At 37.5% G+C, this 20,711-nt stretch overlaps 2 protein-coding genes across 2 annotated transcripts in view; one reads left to right on the plus strand and one right to left on the minus strand.

Annotated features, from left to right (window-relative positions):
• The window catches only part of NELL2 (neural EGFL like 2), a 492,411-nt gene that overhangs the window by 450,898 nt on the left and 20,802 nt on the right, over positions 1–20,711 (plus strand). The window contains exon 18 of the mRNA XM_060165069.1: positions 20,320–20,513. Coding sequence (XP_060021052.1) covers positions 20,320–20,513 — 194 coding nt within the window. The remainder of the gene's footprint in view (positions 1–20,319; positions 20,514–20,711) is intronic.
• On the minus strand, positions 14,113–16,064 carry LOC132528905 (protein adenylyltransferase SelO-like). The gene is given in 3 exon segments (XM_060165070.1): positions 14,113–14,766; positions 14,769–14,867; positions 14,870–16,064. Coding segments are annotated over 3 exon segments (1,824 nt in total). The 3' UTR covers positions 14,113–14,236.

The following is a 20,711-nucleotide window of genomic DNA, read 5'->3' on the forward strand; positions in this document are numbered from 1 at the left end:
TTACCAGGGGCTAAAACCTGGCATTTGCAAATAAACACTTAGCTGTGGTCTGAAGACTCTACCTGGCACTTGTGAATGTTCCAGAATGCGTACTTCCAGCCCTATAGAGAATGCCATTCAAGAAGCCGATCAAACCGTGTGATTTTGCCCTTCCCTGATAAAATATTTTGCCTGTTTTCTGTAGTATATTATGAGGAAGAAGTCTTCAGTGCTACCTTTTTAAGATTGTCTTTTATTTTATTTTGAGTTACATACATAAAGAATGAATACAAGCTGATTATAAATAATTCAAAGCATACAGAAATATATAGAGCAAAGATGAAAATACATCTTTATTTCATCTCCCCCTTTTCCCCATCCCTTCCTCTTCTGCTCTAGGGCTAACCTGTGTTTAATTTTGCTTGGTATCCTTTTCTGTGCATCAGAATGTAACTAGAAAAAAATACATACCTCTGCTGACTATCCTACTTTATATTTGCAACTGCTTTCACTATCTTTTAAATTTATGACCACATGTCTCAAGAGAGCTGTATTAGTTATCTACTGATGCGTTAAAAGTTACCCCCAAAACTTAGAAACTGAAAACAACAAAAGTTATCTCACAACTTCTGTGGGTAAGGAATCTATGCACAGCTTAACTGAATGCCTCTGGTTCAAGGTTTCTAAAGAGGATACTACCATCAAGTTGTTGCCCAGGGATGTGGTCTCATCTTGAAGACTTGTCTGGGATGGGAGTGGAGAGAATGAAGGTCACTCGTGTGTCTATTAGCAGGCCTTGTTTCCTTAACACATAAGCTACTCCACAGGGCTGGGGGCTGGCTTCCCCTAGAATAAGCAGGTGCCCAAGATGGCAGCCACAGTCTTTCCATAACTGAATCTCAGATGTGACATTTCATCACTTCTCCCATAGTCTATTTGTTAGAAGCCAGTCAGTAAGTCCAAGGGGAGAGGATTACACAAGCGTGTGAATATTAAATGGTGAGGATCGTTGGGGGCCATCTTGTAAGCTACCTGCTCTGAGGACCATCGACATCACCCAGTATTCCTACTTTACTTCCTTAGTTACTTTCCCCTGCATACCTTCTTCCGTCTCCTCAAATCTTAGATACCTCTTTCTTTCTCTTCTTTCTCTGTCGATAACTCTGCTTATTTAACTGAGAAAAAAGAAGTACTTCCCTTTTCCACCAGACATATGGTATGATATACAGTAAAGATGTAACGGTCAGGAAAAAAATGACAAAACGTAATTAGTGCATTCATTAGTGTCCAAAGGTAACAAGGAAAATGAAACTAGCCATTAAAATAACACATGATAAAGATGAATATAGGGAAGTAAAAGATTCTATGAAATGCCTACACAAAAAAGGCTTTTTGAGGAAATTCCGTAGTACAGAAAGAATGGGAAATCTTTTTTTTTTTTAAAAAAGAACCACAATTCTAGAAAGATGATTCTATTATTATCTTCCAGTATAATTTATAATGATTATCATAAAAATCTACTACTCTTTCAGAAGACAGTGTGCTCTGAAGAATACTTTTAAAAGAACCCACCTATGTTGTATAAAACAAGAGAGAACTAAAGTGCTTCTTTTTAACAACTATCTATTTACTGCAATTTCAGTGATTTGTAGAATTGTTATATTAGTATTTAGAAGGATGCAATTTTAAGAGTGTGATTATGTCTGAGCAGGTTCCATTTTTCTGTGCTGGGGACAAAGAAAAGAAGCATTTCAACGTGGACAAAGCCACAGCAGTGGGTTTACAATTATGCTGAAGTATAATATTCATATTTGAAAATGTGAATAAATAACTTTGCACTGTTTCACTACTTTTTAGGCTGTGTAATCTACAAATACATGCTTATAAACTGCATTCATACAAAGTGTAAACTGTTTTGCTCATCCATTTACCTCAGAGGTATAGACATTTAATCTCCAGATAATGTACAAGGGTACCACTTTCCTTGTCCATATCATCATTCCTAATGTGCCTGAAATTTTGTCTTTCTCTAAGAATAAAGCCCAGTATCTTTTTTCCAGGTAAGAATATTGTATTTTCATGCCCACATTTCCCTTTATTTAAAGCTTTTATTTCTGGATTATCTTTATGCTTGGTGAGGATTTTTTGAACTTGTATGACCCCCAAAAAATGTTTATAGGGTAACATCTTTTGAGTATTATGTTCAAGCCAAATACTATAAATTCTAAACTTAAATCAAGGAAAAGTATGAAAATGAAATGAATCTATTTCAACTCAAGAAGTGGTTACTGAATCTATGCACAGGTACCTTGAGGTACTTTACCAGGCACCTGCTGTGAAGAAATATAAAGGAGGTATGATCACTGCTCTCAGCTTGTAGTCAAGATAAAATATGTACAGTAACAACTGTCATAGAAGATAGAATGTAGTAAGTTTTTCAATAGAGGAGAAAGCTGCAAAGTTGAAAATGATGAATACATAAGAAAAGTAGGAATTCAGAGCCATAATGAAACAAAGAGAGAAATTATTTCCTGTTGGGATCAAGAAAGGATTGAATATCTAGCATTGTTTCAGGACTTAAGTATAATGTGATTATTGGCTTATTGAGATAGGGAAAGAGAGTTCCAGCAAAGGAAGTAGCTTTAAATGCCTTTCTAATAAGTTTGAACTTGAGTCTGAAAGTCTATTTTTGAGAAAGGGAATGATGAAAGTGTATCTCCACCAAATCTATATTTTGACCCAGTCCTATTTTCTGAATTCCAGACCCACATATCCAGCTGGACAGCTCTACCTGGAAGCCCAGAGGAAAGTGTATTTCAACATGTGAAACTAACTCATGTCTTTGCTCATCCCTGCCACCTACTTCCACTCCCCAGCAAAGTCTTGCTCTTCTTTGTATAAATATCATCAACCAAATTTTCCAAGCAGGAAATCTAATCATTCATGACCCTTCTCTCTCCCTAGTCTTTGAAGCCAACAAATCACTAAGAAGTTGCTTTATCTTTGTTCTTTCTATCCTGGAAGATTTTAGCTTTGTTGTTTCTTTCTATGCATCCCCACTGCTACTACTCAATACAGCATTATGCCTAAGAGCACAGACTTGGAGCCTGACAGCTTGGGTTCCCATCTGGGCTGTATACCTTACTAGCTGTGTGACCCTGAGAAAGTTACTCAACGTGTCTAGGCCTTAATTTCCTGATCTATACAATGGAGATAATGATGGTACCTTTCATGGTTGTTGTGAGTCATTATATGAAATGAGTCATTATATGAAAGTACTTAGAATTTGATACATACCAACCACTATATAAGTGTTTCCTTTTATTATATGACCATCACTTTCCTGGAATACTGAACAGTCTATTAATCAGTCTCCTAGCTTCAATTTCTAATCCATTTAAATCCCTTTTCCACAGTGAAGCCAAAGGACCCTTTCAAAAATGCATATCTGATTATGATTTTTTTTTTTTTGCAATTCCCTAAAATGACATTTTATTGTCTTTAAGATAAGGTTCAGATTTCTTACAACATGACTTTTAACTGATCCTGGAGAACCTCTTCAGCTGCCTGTCTACCCACTCTGCTCTCCCTAGATATTCAAGTCATACCAATACTTCTGATCCTCTAACACATCTTGATGGCTCTGAACATTGGGACTCAAACACACCCTTACCTCTGACTAGACCAGTCTTTACCTCCTCTTTGCTTGGCTAAATCTTATTCATAATGTAACTGCCACACCTGGAGAATGTGTATGCGGGCAGAAGAAAGACCCAAAAAGAGCTACCAGTGTGATAGGAAGCAAGTAAAGGAAATTTATCAGGGAGAGGGAAGGACCTGTGTCAAAAGCTGCTGCTAGCTCAAGTTCGATGGGCACTGAGACTTGACCACTGGCTTCAGCAACATTATTTTTCCAATCACTCACTAAAGCACTTACCAGTATTTTTTTAAATTTTATTTTACTTATTTTTTTATACAGCAGGTTATTAGTTATCCATTTTATACATATTAGTGTATATATATCAATCCCAATCTCCCAGTTCATCCCCCCACCCCCACCTGCCACTTTCCCCCTTGGTATCCATATGTTTCTTCTCTATATCTGTGTCTGCCCTGCACACTGGTTCATCTGTACCATTTTTCTAGCTTCCACATATATGCGTTAATATATGATATTTGTTTCTCTCTTTCTGACTTACTTCACTCTGTATGACAGACTCTAGATCCATCCACGTCTCTACAAATGACCCAATTTCATCCCTTTTTATGGCTCAGTAATCTTCGACGGTATATATGTACCACAACTTCTTTGTCCATTTGTCTGTCAATGGGCATTTAGGTTGCTTCCATGTCCTGGCTATTGTAAATAGAGTTGCAGTGAGCACTGGGGGGCGGGGGGGTGCATGTGTCTTTTTGAATTACGGTTTTCTCTGGGTATATGCCCGTTAGTGGGATGCTGGGTCATATAGTAATTCTATTTTTAGTTTTATAAAGAACCTCCATACTGTTCCCAATAGTGGCTGTATCAATTTACATTCCCACCAACAGTACAAGAGGGTTCCCTTTTCTCCACACCCTCTCCAGCATTTGTTGTTTGTAGATTTTCTGATGATGCCCATTCTAACTAGTGTGAGGTGATACCTCATTGTAGTTTTGATTTGCATTTCTCTAATAATTAGTGATGTTGAGCAGCTTTTCATGTGCTTCTTGGCCATCTGTATGTCTTCTTTGGAGAAATGTCTATTTAGGTCTTCTGCCCATTCTCGGATTGGGTTGTTTGTTTTTTTAATATTGAGCTGCATGAGCTGTTTATATATTTTGTAGATTAACCCTTTGTCCGTTTCTTCGTTTGCAAATATGTTCTCCCATTCTGAGGGTTGTCTTTTCGTCTTGTTTGTAGTTTCCTTTGCTTTGCAAAAGATTTTAAGTTTCATTAGGTCCCATTTGTTTATTTTTGTTTTTATTTCCATTACTCTAGGAGGTGGATCAAAAAAGATCTTGCTGTGATTTATGTCGAAGAGTGTTCTTCCTGTTTTCCTCTAAGAGTTTTATAGTGTCCGGTCTTACATTTAGTTCTCTAATCCATTTTGAGTTTACTTTTGCATATGGTGTTAGGTAGTGTTCTAATTTCATTCTTTTATGTATAGCTGTCCAGTTTTCCCAGCACCACGTATTGAAGAGACTGTCTTTTCTCCATTGTATATCCTTGCCTCCTTTGTCATAGATTAGTTGACCATAAGTGCGTGGGTTTATCTCTGGGCTTTCTATCCTGTTCCATTGATCTATATTTCTGTTTTTGTGCCAGTACCATATTGTCTTGATTACTGTAGCTCTGTAGTATAGTCTGAAGTCAGGGAGTCTGATTCCTCCAGCTCCATTTTTTCCCTCAAGACTGCTTTGGCTATTCAGGGTCTTTTGTGTCTCCATACAAATGTCAAGATTTTTTTTGTTATAGTTGTGTAAAAAATGCCAGTGGTAGTTTGATAGGGATTGCATTGAATCTGTAGATTGCTTTCGGAAGTATGGTCATTTTCAAAATATTGATTCCTCCAATCCAAGAACATGGTATATTTCTCTGTTTATATCATCTTTAATTTCTTTCATCAGTGTCTTATAATTTTATGCATACAGGTCTTTTTTCTGCCTAGGTAGGTTTATTCCTAGGTATTTTATTCTTTTGGTTGCGATGGTAAATAGGAGTGTTTCCTTAATTTCTCTTTCAGATTTTTCATCATTAGTGTATAGGAATGCAAGAGATTTCTGTGCATTAATTTTGTATCCTTCAACTTTACCAAATTCATTGATTAGCTCTAGTAGTTTTCTGGTGGCATCTTTAGGATTCTGTATGTATAGTATCATCTCATCTGCAAACAGTGACGCCTTTACTTCTTCTTTTCCAATTTGTATTCCTTTTATTTCTTTTTCTTCTCTGATTGCCATGGCTAGGATTTCCAAAACTATGTTGAATAGTGGTGTGAGTGGATATCCTAGTCTTGTTCCTCATCTTAGAGGAAATGCTTTCAGTTTTTCAGCTTTGAGAATAATGTTTGCTGTGGGCTTGTCATATATGGCCTTTATTATGTTGAGGTAGGTTCCCTCTATGCCTACTTTCTGGAGAGTTTTTATCATAATTGGGTGTTGAATTTTGTCAAAAACTTTTCCTGCATTTATTGAAATGATCATATGGATTTTATTCTTCAGTTTGTTAATACGGTATACCACATTGATTGATTTGTGTATATTGAAGGATCCTTGCATCCCTGGGATAAATCCCACTTGATCATGGTTTATGATCCTTTTAATGTGTTGTTGGATTCTGTTTGCTAGTATTTTGTTGAGGATTTTCGCATCTATATTCAACAGTGATATTGGTCTCTAATTTTCTTTTCTTGTAGTAACTTTCTCTGGTTTGGGTATCAGGGTGATGGTGGCCTATATTTTTAAAGAATGAGTTTGGGAGTGTTCTTTCCTCTGCAATATTTGGAAGAGTTTGAGAATGCAATTTTTGGAAGAGTTTGAGAATGATGGGTCTTAGCTCTTCTCTAAATGTTTGATAGAATTCACCTGTGAAGCCATCCTGTCCTGGACTTTTCTCTGTGGGAAGATTCTTAATCACAGTTTCAATTTCATTATTATGATTGGTCTGTTCATATTTTCTATTTCTTCCTGGTTCAGTCTTGGAAGGTTATACGTTTCTAAGAATTTGTCCATTTCTTCCAGGTTGTCCATTTTATTGGCATAGAGTTGCTTTTAGTAGTCTCTTAGGATGCTTTGTATTTCTGTGGTGTCTGTTGTAACTTCTCCTTTTTCACTTCTAATTTTATTGATTTGAGTCCTCTCCCTCTTTTTCTTGATTAGTCTGGCTAATGGTTTATCAATTTTGTTTATCTTCTCAAAGAACCAACTTTTAGTTTTATTGATCTTTGCTATTGTTTATTTCTGTTTCATTTATTTCTTGTCTGATCTTCATGATTTCTTCCCTTCTACTAAGTTTGTGTTTTGTTTGTTCTTCTTTCTCTAGTTCCTTTACGTGTAAGTATAGATTGTTTATTTGAGATGTTTGTTGTTTCTTCAGGTAGGATTGTATTGCTATAAACTTCCCTCTTAGAACTGCTTTTGTGGCATCCCATAGGTTATGGATCATCGTGTTTTCATTGTCAGTTGTCTCTTGGTACTTTTGCTTTCCTCTTTTTTTTTTTAATTTATTTTTTCATACAGCAGGTTCTTATTAGTCATCCATTTTATACCCAGCAGTGTATACATGTCAATCACAATCTCCCAATTCTTCACACCGTCACCACGCCCCACCTCCGCTATCCCCCCTTGGTGTCCACACGTTTATTCTCTACCTCTGTGTCTCAATTTATGCCCTAAAAACAGGTTCATCTGTACCATTTTCTAGGCTCAAACGTATGTGTTAATATGCAGTATCTGTTTTTCTCTTTCTGACAAACTTCACTCTGTATGACAGTCTCTAGATGCATCCATGTCTTTACAAATGACCCAATTCCGTTCCTTTTTTTTCTTTTTAACATCTTTATTGGAATATAATTGCTTTACAATGGTATGTCAGTTTCTGCTTTATAAAAAAGTGAATCAGTTATACATATACATATGTCCCCATATCTCTTCCCTCTCCATCTCCCTCCCTCCCACCCTCCCTATCTGACCCCTCTAGCTGGTCAAAAAGCACCGAGCTGATCTCCCTGTGTTATGCAGTTGCTTCCCACTAGCTATCTATTTTACGTTTGGTAGTGTATATATGTCCATGCCACTCTCTCACTTTTTCCCAGTGTACCCTTCCCCCTCCCCGTATCCTCAAGTCGATTCTCTAGTGGGTCTGTGTCTTTATTCCCGTCTTGCCCCTAGGTTCTTCATGACATTTTCTTTCTTTTTTTAAGATTCAATATATATTTGTGTTAGCATACGGTATTTGTTTTCTTCTTTGTGACTTACTTCACTCTGTATGACAGACTCTAGGTCCATCCACCTCACTATAAATAACTCAATTTCGTTTGTTTTTATGGCTGAGTAATATTCCATTGTATATATGTGCCACATCTTCTTTATCCATTCATCTGTCGATGGACACTTAGGTTGCTTCCATGTCCTGGCTATTGTAAATAGAGCTGCAATGAACATTTTGATACATGACTCTTTGAATTATGGTTTTCTCAGTGAATATGCCCAGTAGTGATATTGCTGGGTGGTATGATACTTCTATTTTTATTTTTTAAGGAACATCCATACTGTTTTCCATAGTCGCTGTATCAATTTACATTCCACCAACAGTGCAAGAGGGTTCCCTTTTCTCCACACCCTCTCCAGAATTTGTTGTTGGTAGATTTTTTGATGATGGCCATTCTGACTGGTGTGAGATGATATCTCATTGTAGTTTTCATTTGCATTTCTGTAATCATTAATGATGTTGAGCATTCCTTCATGTGTTTGTTGGTAATCTGTATATCTTCTTTGGAGAAATATCTACTTAGGTCTTCTGCCCATTTGGGGATTGGGTTGTTTGTCTTTTTGATATTGAGCTGCATGAGCTGCTTGTAAATTTTCGAGATTAATCCTGTGTCAGTTGCTTCATTTGCAAATATTTTCTCCCATTCTGAGGGTTGTCTTTTGGTATTGATTATGGTTTCCTTTGCTGTGCAAAAGCTTTTAAGTTTTATTAGGTCCCATTTGTTTTTTTTGTTTGTTTGTTTTTATTTCCATTTCTCAAGATGGTGGGTCAAAAAGGATCTTGCTGTGATTTATGTCATAGAGTGTTCTGCCTATGTTTTCCTCTAAGAGTTAGATAGTGTCTGGCCTTACATTTAGGTCTCTAATCCATTTTGAGTTTATTTTTGTGTATGGTGTTAGGGAGTGTGATAATTTCATTCTTTACATGTAGCTGTCCAGTTCTCCAAGCACCACTTATTGAAGAGGCTGTCTTTTCTCCACTGTATATTCTTGCCTCCTTTATCAAAGATAAGGTGACCATATGTGCCTGGGTTTATCTCTGGGCTTTCTACCCTGTTCTGGCTTTGTGCCAGTACTATACTGTATTGATTAGTATAGCTTTGTTGTATAGTCTGAATTCAGGGAGCCTGATTCCTCCAGCTCTGTTTTTCTTTCTCCAGATTGCTTTGGCTATTCGGGGTCTTTTTGCGTTTCCATACAAATTGTGAAATTTTTTGTTCTAGCTCTGTGAAAAATGCCATTGGTAGTTTGATTGGTAGGGATTGCATTGAATCGGTAGATTGCTTTGGGCAGTAGAGTCATTTTCACAATGTTGATTCTTCCAATCCAAGAACATGGTATACCTCTCCATCTATTTGTATCATCTTTAATTTCTTTCATCACTGTCTTATAGTTTTCTGCATACAGGTCTTTTGTCTCCTTAGGTAGGTTTATTCCCAGACATTTTATTCTTTTTGTTGCAGTTGTAAATGGGATTGTTTTCTTAATTTCACTTTCAGATTTTTCATCATTAGTGTTTAAGAATGCTAGAGACTTCTGTGCATTAATTTTGTATCCTGCTACTTTACCCAATCCATTGATTAGCTCTAATAGTTTTCTGGTAGCATCTTTAGGATTCTCTATGTATAGGATCATGTCATCTGCAAACAGTGACAGCTTTACTTCTTCTTTTCCGATTTGGATTCCTTTTATTTCTTTTTCTTCTCTTGTTGCTATGGCTAAAACTTTCAAAAGTCTGTTGAATAATAGTGGTGAGAGTGAGCAACCTTGTCTTGTTCCTGATCTTAGTGGAAATGGTTTCAGTTTTTCACCATTGAGGATGATCTTGTCAGTGGGTTTGTCATATATGGCCTTTATTATGTTGAGGAAAGTTCCCTCTATGCCTACTTTCTGATGGGTTTTTATCATAAATTGGTGTTGAATTTTGTCGAAAGCTTTCTCTGCATCTATTGAGATGATCATATGGTTTTTATTCTTCAGTTTGTTAATATGGTGTATCATATTGGTTGATTTGCGTATACTGAAGAATCCTTGCATTCCTGGGATAAACCCCACTTGATCATGGTGCATGATCCTTTTAATGTGCTGTTGGATTCTGTTTGCTAATATTTTGTTGAGGATTTTGGCATCTATGTTCATCAGTGATATTGGCCTGTAGTTTTCTTTCTTTGTGACATCTTTGTCTGGTTTTGGTATCAGGATGATGGTGGCCTCACAGCATGAGTTTGGGAGTGTTACTCCCTCTGCTATATTTTGGAAGAATTCGGGAAGGATAGGTGTTAGCTCTTCTCTAAATGTTTGATAGAATTCGCTTGTGAAGCCATCTGGTCCTGGGCTTTTGTTTGTTGAAAGATTTTTAATCACAGTTGCAATTTCAGTGCTTGTGATTGGTCTGTTCATATTTTCTGTTTCTTCCTGGTTCAGTCTGGGAAGGTTGTGCATTTCTAAGAATTTGTCCATTTGTTCCAGGTTGTCCATTTTATTGGCCTAGAGTTGCTTGTAGTAATCTCTCATGCTCCTTTTATTTCTGCAGTGTCAGTTGTTACTTCTCCTTTTTCATTTCTAATCCGATTGATTTGAGTCTTCTCCCCTTTTTTCTTGATGAGTCTGGCTAATGGTTTATCAATTTTGTTTCCCTTCTCAAGGATCCAGCTTTTAGTTTTATTGATCTTTGCTATTGTTTCCTTCATTTCTTTTTCATTTATTTCTGATCTGATCTTTATGATTTCTTTCCTTCTGCTATCTTTGGGGGTTTTTTGTTCTTCTTTCTCTAATTGCTTTAGGTGTAAGTTTAGGTTGTTTATTTGAGATGTTTCCTGTTTCTTCAGGTAGGATTGTATTGCTATAAACTTCTCTCTTTGAACTGCTTTGGCTGCATCCCATAGGTTTCGGGTGATCGTGTTTTCATTGTCATTTGTTTCTAGGTATTTTTTATTTCCTCTTTGATTTCTTCAGTGATCTCTTGGTTATTAAGTAGTGTATTGTTCAGCATCCATGTATTTGTATTTTTTACAGATTTTTTTCCTGTGAGTCATATCTAGTCTCATGGCGTTGTAGTCAGAAAAGATACTTGATACAGTTTCAAATTTCTTAAGTTTACCAAGGCTTGATTTGTGAACCAAGATATGATCTATCCTGGGGAATGTTCCATGAGCACTTGAGAAGAATGTGTATTCTGTTGTTTTTGGATGGAATGTCCCATAAATATCAATTAAGTCCATCTTGTTTATTGTATCATTAAAGCTTATGTTTCCTTATTTATTTGCATTATGGATGATCTGTCCATTGGTGAAAGTGGGGTGTTAAAGTCCCCTACTATGATTGTGTTACTATCAATTTTCCCTTTTATGTCTCTTAGTGTTTGCCTTATGTATTGAGGTGCTCCTATGTTGGGTGCAAAAATATTTACAATTGTGATATGTTCTTCTTGGATCGATCCCTTGATCATTATGTAGTGTCTTTCTTTGTCTGTTGTAATTGTCTTTGTTTTAAAGTCTATTTTGTCTGATATGAGAATTGCTATTCCAGTTTTCTTTTGATTACCATTTGCATGGAATATCTTTTTCCATCTTGTCACTTTCAGTCTGTATGTGTCCCTAGCTCTGAAGTGGGTCTCTTGTAGACAGCATATGTATGGGTTCTGTTTTTGTATCCATTCAGCCCGTCTGTGTCTTCTGGTTGCAGCATTTAGTCCTTTCACGTTTAAGGTAATTATCGACATGTATGTTCCTATTCCCATTTTCTTAATTGTTTTGGGTTTGTTATTGTAGGTCTTTTCCTTCTCTTGTCTTTCCTGCCTTGAGAAATTCCTTTAGCATTTGTTGTAAAGCTGATTTGGTGGTGCTGAATTCTGTTAGCTTTTGCTTGTCTGTAAAGGTTTTAATTTCTCCCTCAAATCTGAATGAGATCCTTGCTGGGTAGAGTAATCTTCGTTGTAGATTTTTCTTCTTCATCACTTTAAATATGTCATGGCACTCCCTTCTGGGTTGCAGAGTTTCTGCTGAAAGATCAGCTGTTAACCTTATGGGGATTCCCTTGTATGTTATTTGTTGTTTTTCCCTTGCTGCTTTTAATATGTTTTCTTTGTATTTAATTTTTGATAGTTTGATTTATATGTGTCTTGGCGTGTTTCTGCTTGGATTTATCCTGTATGGGACTCTCTGTGCTTCCTGGACTTGATTAACTATTTCCTTTCCCATATTAGGAAATTTTCAACTATAATCTCTTCAAAGATTTTCTCAGACCCTTTGTTTTTCTCTCCTTTTTTTGGGACTCCTATAGTTCGAATGTTGGTGTGTTTAATGTTGTCCCAGAGGTCTCTGAAACTGTCCTCAATTTTTTTTATTCTTTTTTCTTTATTGTGCTCTGCAATAGTTATTTCCACTATTTTATCTTCCAGGTCACCTACCCGTTCCTCTGCCTCAATTATTCTGCTACTGATTCCTTCTGGAGAGTTTTTAATTTCATTTATTGTGTCGTTCATCAGTGTTTGTTCGCTCTTTAGTTCTTCTATGTCCTTGTTAAACGTTTCTTGTATTTTCTCCATTCTATTTCCAAGATTTTGGATTATCTTTAGTATCATTATTCTGAATTCTTTTTCGGGTAGAGTGCCTATTTCCTCTTTATTTTTTAGGTCTGGTGGGTTTATGCCTTGCTTCTTCATCTGCTGTGTGTTTTTTTGTCTTCTGTTTTTGCTTAAGTTACTGTGTTTGGGGTCTCCTTTTCGCATGCTGCACGTTCATAGTTCCTGTTGTTTTTGGTGTCTGTCCCCAGTGGCTAAGGTTGGTTCAGTGGGCTGTGTAGGCTTCCAGGTGGAGGGGACTAGTGCCTGTGTTCTGGTGGATGAGGTTGGATCTTGTTTTTCTGGTGGGCAGGTCCATGTCTGGTGGTGTGATTTAGGGTGTCTGTGACCTTATTATGGTTTTAGGCAGCCTCTCTGCTAATGGATGGGGTTGTGTTCCTGTCTTGCTAGTTGTTTGGCATAGGGTGTCCAGCACTGTAGCTTGCTGGTCGTTGCATGGAGCTGGGTCTTGGCGTTGAGATGGAGATCTCTGGGAGATTTTTGCCATTTGATATTACATGGAGCTGGTTGGTGTCCTGTGGACCAGTGTCCTGAACTTGGCTCTCTCACCTCAGAGGCACAGCCCTGATGCCTGGCTGGAGCACCAAGAGCCTTTCATCTGCATGGCATTCCAGAACTTGCCAACTTGTTATATTCTTCTATTCATCCTCCCTCTCTTCTTCTGCTAGTATTGGAGGGTCTCCTGCAGAAGTGGGGGGCAGCTGTGGCTCACTGCAGGGACAAATACACGGCCGGCGGCAGTTCTGGAGAGTACTCACCAATCTGAACCCTCCTGGAGGCTGCCATTTTCTTACCTTCATTCCTTTTTCTGGCTGAGTAATATTCCATTGTGTATATGTACCACATCTTCTTTATCCATTCGTCTGTCAGTGGGCCTTTAGGTTTCTTCCATGACCTGGCTATTGTAAATAGTGCTGCAATGAACATTGGGGTGCATGTGTCTTTTTGAATTATGGTTTTCTCTGGGTATATGCCCAGTAGTGGGATTGCGGAGTCATATGGTAATTCTATTTTTAATTTTTTAAGGAACCTTCATACTGTTCTGCATAGGGGTGCATCAATTTACCTTCCCACCAACAACACAAGAGGGTTCCCTTTTCTCCACACCCTCTCCACCATTTGTTGGTAGATTTTCTGATGATGCTCGTTCTGACTGGTGTGAGGTGATAACTCATTGTCGTTTTGATTTGCATTTCTCTAATAATTAGTGATGTTGAGCAGCTTTTCATGTGCTTCTTGGCCATGTGTATGTCTTCTTTGGAGAAATGTTTTGTTTGTTCTTCTTTCTCTACTTCCTTTAGGTGTAAGATTAGATTGTTTATTTGAGCTGTTTGTTGTTTCTTGAGATAGGATTGTATTGCTGTAAACTTCCCTCTTAGAACTGCTTTGGCTGCTTCCCATAGGTTTTGGATTGTCGTGTTTTCATTGTCATTTGTCTCTAGGTATTTTTTGATTTCCTCTTTGATTTCTTCAGTGATTTCTTGGTTATTTAGTAATGTATTGTTTAGCCTCCATGTGTTTGTTTTTTATGTTTTTTTTCTAGAGAATAGGTCCACTTTATTTGGTTCAAAAATATTTTTATATATAACCATTATTATGAAATGCAGGATTGTCAAGAAAATGTAGGTGGTCATTAAGAATTTGTCAAATAGATTATTCTATGCTGGGTTCGGTGATAGAAGTATCCCTTAATTGATTTTCCCCCAATTAAGATGAGCAGCTAACCCTGAGATCTTTGGCCCAGGAAGGAGTAGGTGAGGAATAGCCTGCTGTCTCAGCTGCAGAATGCTTCTGGAAAGGATGGTGAAGAACTTGCTGGAGGAGATGGACCTCTGAAAAATCTTTCCTTTCTGCTTTTTGCACTGCGGATTCTGCCATCCAGTTCTTCAGCACATATCTAGGATTAAAAGTTGTCATTCTTTTTCTTCTTTCAGAATCTGAATCATTCATGCTACTCTTCAGTCTCCAAAGGTACTGGGACACCCAGGCAGGAAAGAGTTTGTGCTTTGAGATCATTTTCAGTGCCCAGAATTGCTGAGGAATGCTGAGCTCCTGTAACTGGCTTTGAGTGATCTCACTGAGCTGCCGAAATGTCATTGTAAAGTCAGCTTCTGTCTTTTCCATGAGATGTAAGAGAAATGCGATTAAATCATCATCACCCTTGCTTTTTCCAAGTAATCCCAATTTGGCTTTGAACAATTCTCTAAATCTTGTATCATAAAGAATGGGATACCCTGAGCAGCAAGTTGCTTTTGCCTAGGATCCAGTAATGGGTTTAGAGCTTGTAACAACTTGTTTAAATTAAACATTCCAATATTAGCCTGATATCCTATTTTTATCTTCTTTCATCATCAGATGTGTTTGGTACAAAATCTGGATTATAGGCCTCCATAAAATCAAATGGACCATAGTCAATTGTAATGGATAACAAACTGAAGTTATCAGTATTACAAACACCATGTGCAAAACCAACAGACATCCACAAGGCAGTAAGCTGTGCTGTCTCAGACACCACAGGAGAAAAAAGAAAATCCAAATATCTGTTAGGTTCCTTGACATCTACTGAGGGGAAGTGTTCCTGTATGATGAAGTCTAATAACATCCTTAGTAAATCCAATTCACCATAATGAGCCAAAATTTCTAAAGATCCAATTCTAAACCATGATTTTGCAACACGCAGCACTACTGCACCTCGTTCTTTCACAACGTTTCCATTGTAGAATTGATCTCTCCATACTGCATCATCACTTACAACCAGACTTGCAGCTCTGCTAGTGGGAATTCTGAGATAGTACATAGCCTCACTACACAAAAATTCTCTCATGGAGGAACGAAGCACAGCTCTGCCATTGCCGTTTTGGGAGTATGGGGTTTTTCCTGAGCCTTTTAATTGGAGCTCCCACTTTTCACCCTGCCTGTTCATGTAAATTCCAGTAAGATGGGCTCTTCCATCTCCGAGCTGATCTGCCCATATCCCAAACTGGTGGCCCCCATATCTGTGAGCCAGTGGAATGGATCCAAGTACTATCTTTTCACCACTTACAAGCTTGATAAAATCATCTGTTTCTGAGACAGATAAATCAAGGTCCAAAATATCTTCTAGCACTTGCTTTGAAACTGCTACAAGATGTACTCTTGATTTGAAAGGAGTGGGGAAGGCAATTGAAAAAACACAGTTTTTCACTTTACGCACGTCATTTTCTTTAACAGGATCAATTGGCAACACAGCTATAAGGTTTTCAGAGGAGAGCGTCCAAAAGTCGAGAGACGAGGCTAATCTAACTTCTCTTTCACAATAGCCCTGCTCGGGGTTTGACTTGTTACTGTAAAGATGCGAAAGGCTGGCACTTCCTTCAAGGCCAGGTCGCCATAAGGAGCAGACGACGGCGTGGCAGTTAACACCCGAGAGAAGCAGCCACGGAAACTGGAGCCTCCGGATTAGGCAGCAAAACGGGAACCCGATCCTTTGCGATCTACTTCTGCCTAAATACGCAGAAGGAGAGTTCGTGATTGTTCGTCGGGCACCCTGGGGCATTTCTAGATGACAGCCGGTCTAACACGGGTGCATTTTTGCGGAGATTGCCGGAGGCACCGGCTGGGCGGGGTTGGGGGAGGCCGCTCCCCAGGAGGAAGATCACGCTGGTTTCTCCCGAGCCAGCGGTGGGTGGGCGGGGTTACGAGGGGGTCCAGCCACCGCACCACCGCTCAGCTCCCTGCAGCCGCTCCTCCTCCTGCCAGGCGGGAAGCGCCCTCGGGAGGTCTGTTTTTTATGTTTTTTCCCCTGTAACTGATTTCTAACCTCATAGCGTTGTGGTCAAAAAAGATGCTTGATATGATTTCAATTTTCTTAAGTTTACTGAGGCTTGATTTGTAACCCAAGATGTGATCTATCCTGGAGAATGTTCCGTGCGCACTTGAGAAGAAAGTGTAATCTGCTGTTTTTGGATGGAATGTCCTATAAATATCAGTTAAATCTATCTGGTCTACTGTGTCATTTAAAGCTTGTGTTTCCTTATTAATTTTCTGTTTGGATGATCTGTCCATTGGTGTAAGTGAGGTGTTAAAGTCCCCCACTATTATTGTGTTACTGTCGATTTCCTCTTATATAGCTGTTAGCAGTTGCCTTATGTATTGAAGTGCTCCTCTGTCGGGTGCATATATATTTACAATTGTTATATCTTCTTCTTGGATCGATCCCTTGATCATTATGCAGTGTCCTTCCTTGTCTCTTGTAACATTCCTTATTTTAAAGTCTATTTTGTGTGATATGAGTATTGCTACTCCAGCTTTCTTTTGATTTCCATTTGCATGGAATATCTTTTTCCATTCCCTCAATTTCAGTCTGTATGTGTCCCTAGGTCTGAAGTGGGTCTCTTGTACACAGCATATATGTACATCTTGTTTTTGTATCCATTCAGTGAGCCTGTGTGTTTTAGTTGGAGCATTTAATCTATTCACATTTAAGGCAATTATCGATATGTATGTTCCTATTACCATTTTCTTAATTGTTTTGGGTTTGTTTTTGTAGGTCCTTTTCTTCCCTTGTGTTTCCCACTTAGAGAAGTTCCTTTAGCATTTGTTGTAGGGCTGGTTTGGTGGTGCTGAATCTCTTAGCTTTTGCTTGTCTGTAAAGCATTTGATTTCTCCATCAAATCTGAATGAGAGCCTTGCTGGGTAGTGTAATCTTGGCTGTAGGTTCTTCCCTTTCATCAGTTTAAATACATCATGCCACTCCCTTCTGGCTTGTAGAGTTTCTGCTGAGAAATCAGCTGTTAACCTTATGGGAGTTCCCTTGTATGTTATTTGTCGTTTTTTCCTTGCTGCTTTCAATAATTTTCCTTTGTCTTTAATTTTTGCCAATTTGATTACTATGTGTCTTGGCATTTTTCTCCTTGGGTTTATCCTGTATGGGACTCTCTACACTTCCTGGACTTGGGTGGCTATTTCCTTTCCCATGTTAGGGAAGTTTTTGAGTATAATCTCTTCAAATATTTTCTCTGTTCCTTTCTCTCTCTCTTCTCCTTCTGGGACCCCTATAATGCGAATGTTGTTGTATTTAATGTTGTCCCAGAGGTCTCTTAGGCTGTCTTCATTTCTTTTCATTCTTTTCTCTTTATTCTGTTCCACAGCAGTGAATTCCACCATTCTGTCTTCCAGGTCACTTTTCCGTTCCTTTGACTCAGTTATTCTGCTATTGATTCCTTCTAGTGTATTTTTCTTTTCAGTTATTGTTATTGTTCATCTCTGTTTGTTTGTTCTTTAATTCTTGTAGGTCTTTGTTAGACATTTCTTGCATCTTCTCTATCTTTGCGTCCATTCTTTTTCCGAGGTACTGGATCATCTTTCCTATCATTATTCTGAATTCTGTTTTTGGAAGGTTGCTTTTCTCCACTTCATTTAGTTGTTTTTCTTGGTTTTTATCTTGTTCCTTCATCTGGTACATAGCCCTCTGCCTTTTCATCTTGTCTATCTTTCTGTGAATGTGGTTTTTGTTCCACAGGCGGCAGGATTTTAGTTCTTCTTGCTTCTGCCGACTCAGTATTTTTAAAGTTGGAATTTCTGTATACTATAGTAGGTTTTTCAAAGTAGAATATATACTCTTTATGTATATATTATGTATATAATGCAGGAATCTTATATTTTGATAAAACTATATGTAAAAATGAATTCCAAAATTCTATACTATCATTCAATTGAGAATAGTTTCTGCCCTGGGAAACCCAGTATAGATAACAAGCAGGAAAGTTAAGTTCAAATTAATTCAAATCTCATAGGATAGCAAAAGGTAATAGTCCATTATGATGTTTTTGCCTATATATTTCTCCAGGCATGACAAGTACATGCCAACCATTGTCGTAAGCAACTTTTTATTCTATTTCTTCATTGTTAATGTACTTTATTTAAGGTTACATATGTTCTTTGTGCCTATATATCTTCTTTTCTTTGTCTTCTGCATCAAATCCAAGGACACTGTCTGCCTTTAACCAAACAAACAAAGAAACCTGTTAGCAGAGCTTTTATTTTAAATGTAAGGCAAAATGAAATGATTGTAAAAATCCAGCCATTGCCATTAACAGAATAGTGTCCTTATATTAGTGGATATTTAAAGGGCTAAATATATAAAATATATATATACAAATATAGTGGATATTAAAAGGGTAGTAAGAGGTATTTGTAAAGATTGTGATCAAAGAGACCAAACAACTATGGTTAATATTTTCCTTGCTTACCATAATTGGTAATTACAAAAATACTTAATGGGAGACAAATATCAACTCATCAGAGATACCTTATTATTTGGATTAGACCAAATATAGACGTGTTTTATAAAATTCATTTCTATTACCAAGAGAAAATTTTTTTCTGATCTGATATACATGTATGCATACATATATATATATATAAAAATGTATTTTTAAAAATTTTAATATATCCTCATGCTGGCTAAGAGTTATTTTTTTGATCATAGTTTTTAATTATAAGCAGTATTATCCTTGACAAATCAAGCTATAATAAAGTTTACTGTAGTTATAATAGAAACCTTTTCAGCTGTCATCTCAGTTCATTGGTTTTATTGATATGGGAACTAATAAAAATCAAAGTACGTAAAGAGAAGTAATCATGTAACTTATTTTCAGGAAAACATATATGACAGACTTTAAGTATTTAAGAATTTAAATGTGGCTAAAGTATAATCTTGGCCAGTGCGTGTCCCCAACAATGTTGAAATCAAACCATTTAAGGAAGATAGTTACTATACTGTCTAATTTTGAAGGGAAATCAGTGTACGGTTCTTCTAGTTAAAAGCTATATATTCCACCTTCTCTCTAACCCACTTTTCCTGCTGTGAGTTAATTCTTTATTTCTTGACCTTTACTCAGATGAAAAAGGAAATAACTCCTTACTGCCACTCATACAATATCCCTGAAATGTATTTTGGCTTGTGACCTTTAAATGGTGTGGATAAATAAAATGAATTTCATATCTTCATATGGACCTGATCTGGGGGTCAACATATGTTTGCTTTTCATCTGTATGAAAATGCTTTGATTGTGATTGCCATGGAATAGGTGAGGTCAGGTGAAGAATGGGAAGCTGCCAACTGAGGCGGGAGATGAAACTATCTGAAATGGGAAAGTTAAGAACTGGGGGATTCTTTGTGCGAGAGATGGTAATTGCTTATGGTCACTTGCCCTTCCATGGGTGAGAGGCAGAGTGTAAGGACAGTGTGAAAATGCCTGGACTGTTAAGGGAAGAACACCTGGGCAGTACACTGGAAAGAGCTTACATATGGGTGACACAGCTGTGAGAACAGGGCTTGAAACTGAATAAAAATGCCTCAGGTCTTCCAGGACATTTCATTTCCCACTAAGAAAGGATTTTCTGTAAGCACCATTTTAACACTGAGGATAATTTCCTCAATTTAAAAAAAATAGGCACTTTTAGAATTTCCACTGCCAAACTGTTTGTGTTTGAAACATTGAGTCCTATTTGTAACTTTCAAAAAAATATAAATGTTTCATAAAGCCTAATGGTATTTACAGAGATATAAAAGTTAAAAATCTAGCCAAGGTTATTTGGTGTTTGAAACTAAGCATGATAATATTTTTGAGTGAAATCCCTAGATCATTATCATTGCTTTAGTCAGCATTAATAGGAAATGCATGCCAGTAAGATGAAAATTAATTTCCAGTTGAATGCTTTATGTCAGGAGACAACTTACCTGACTGCAGTTGTTTGAAACGGAGCATATTCTAAGCACATTGCCTGCTGCCTTTTCTTGGCTGTAGATATTGACGAGTGTGGGACCGGGAGGCACAGCTGTGCCAATGATACCATTTGCTTTAACTTGGATGGTGGATATGATTGCCGATGTCCTCATGGAAAGAATTGCACAGGGGACTGCATCCATGATGGAAAAGTTAAGCACAATGGTCAGATTTGGGTGTTGGAAAATGACAGGTGCTCTGTGTGCTCGTGTCAGGTTAGTATAAACAAAACATTGTAACCATTTTTATCGAGGTGTAATTTGCATATATTTCAAGTGTACAGCTTGATGAACTTAGACAAATGCATACGTCCATTTAACCATCACTCAGTTAATATAACAGAACATTTTTACCTACCCAAAATGTTGCCTCAGTCCTTTCTTAGTCCCATAGCCCTAGCCTCAAACAAACAC

Source organism: Lagenorhynchus albirostris, chromosome 11, assembly GCF_949774975.1.
Source record: "Lagenorhynchus albirostris chromosome 11, mLagAlb1.1, whole genome shotgun sequence".
NCBI lineage: Eukaryota > Metazoa > Chordata > Mammalia > Artiodactyla > Delphinidae > Lagenorhynchus > Lagenorhynchus albirostris.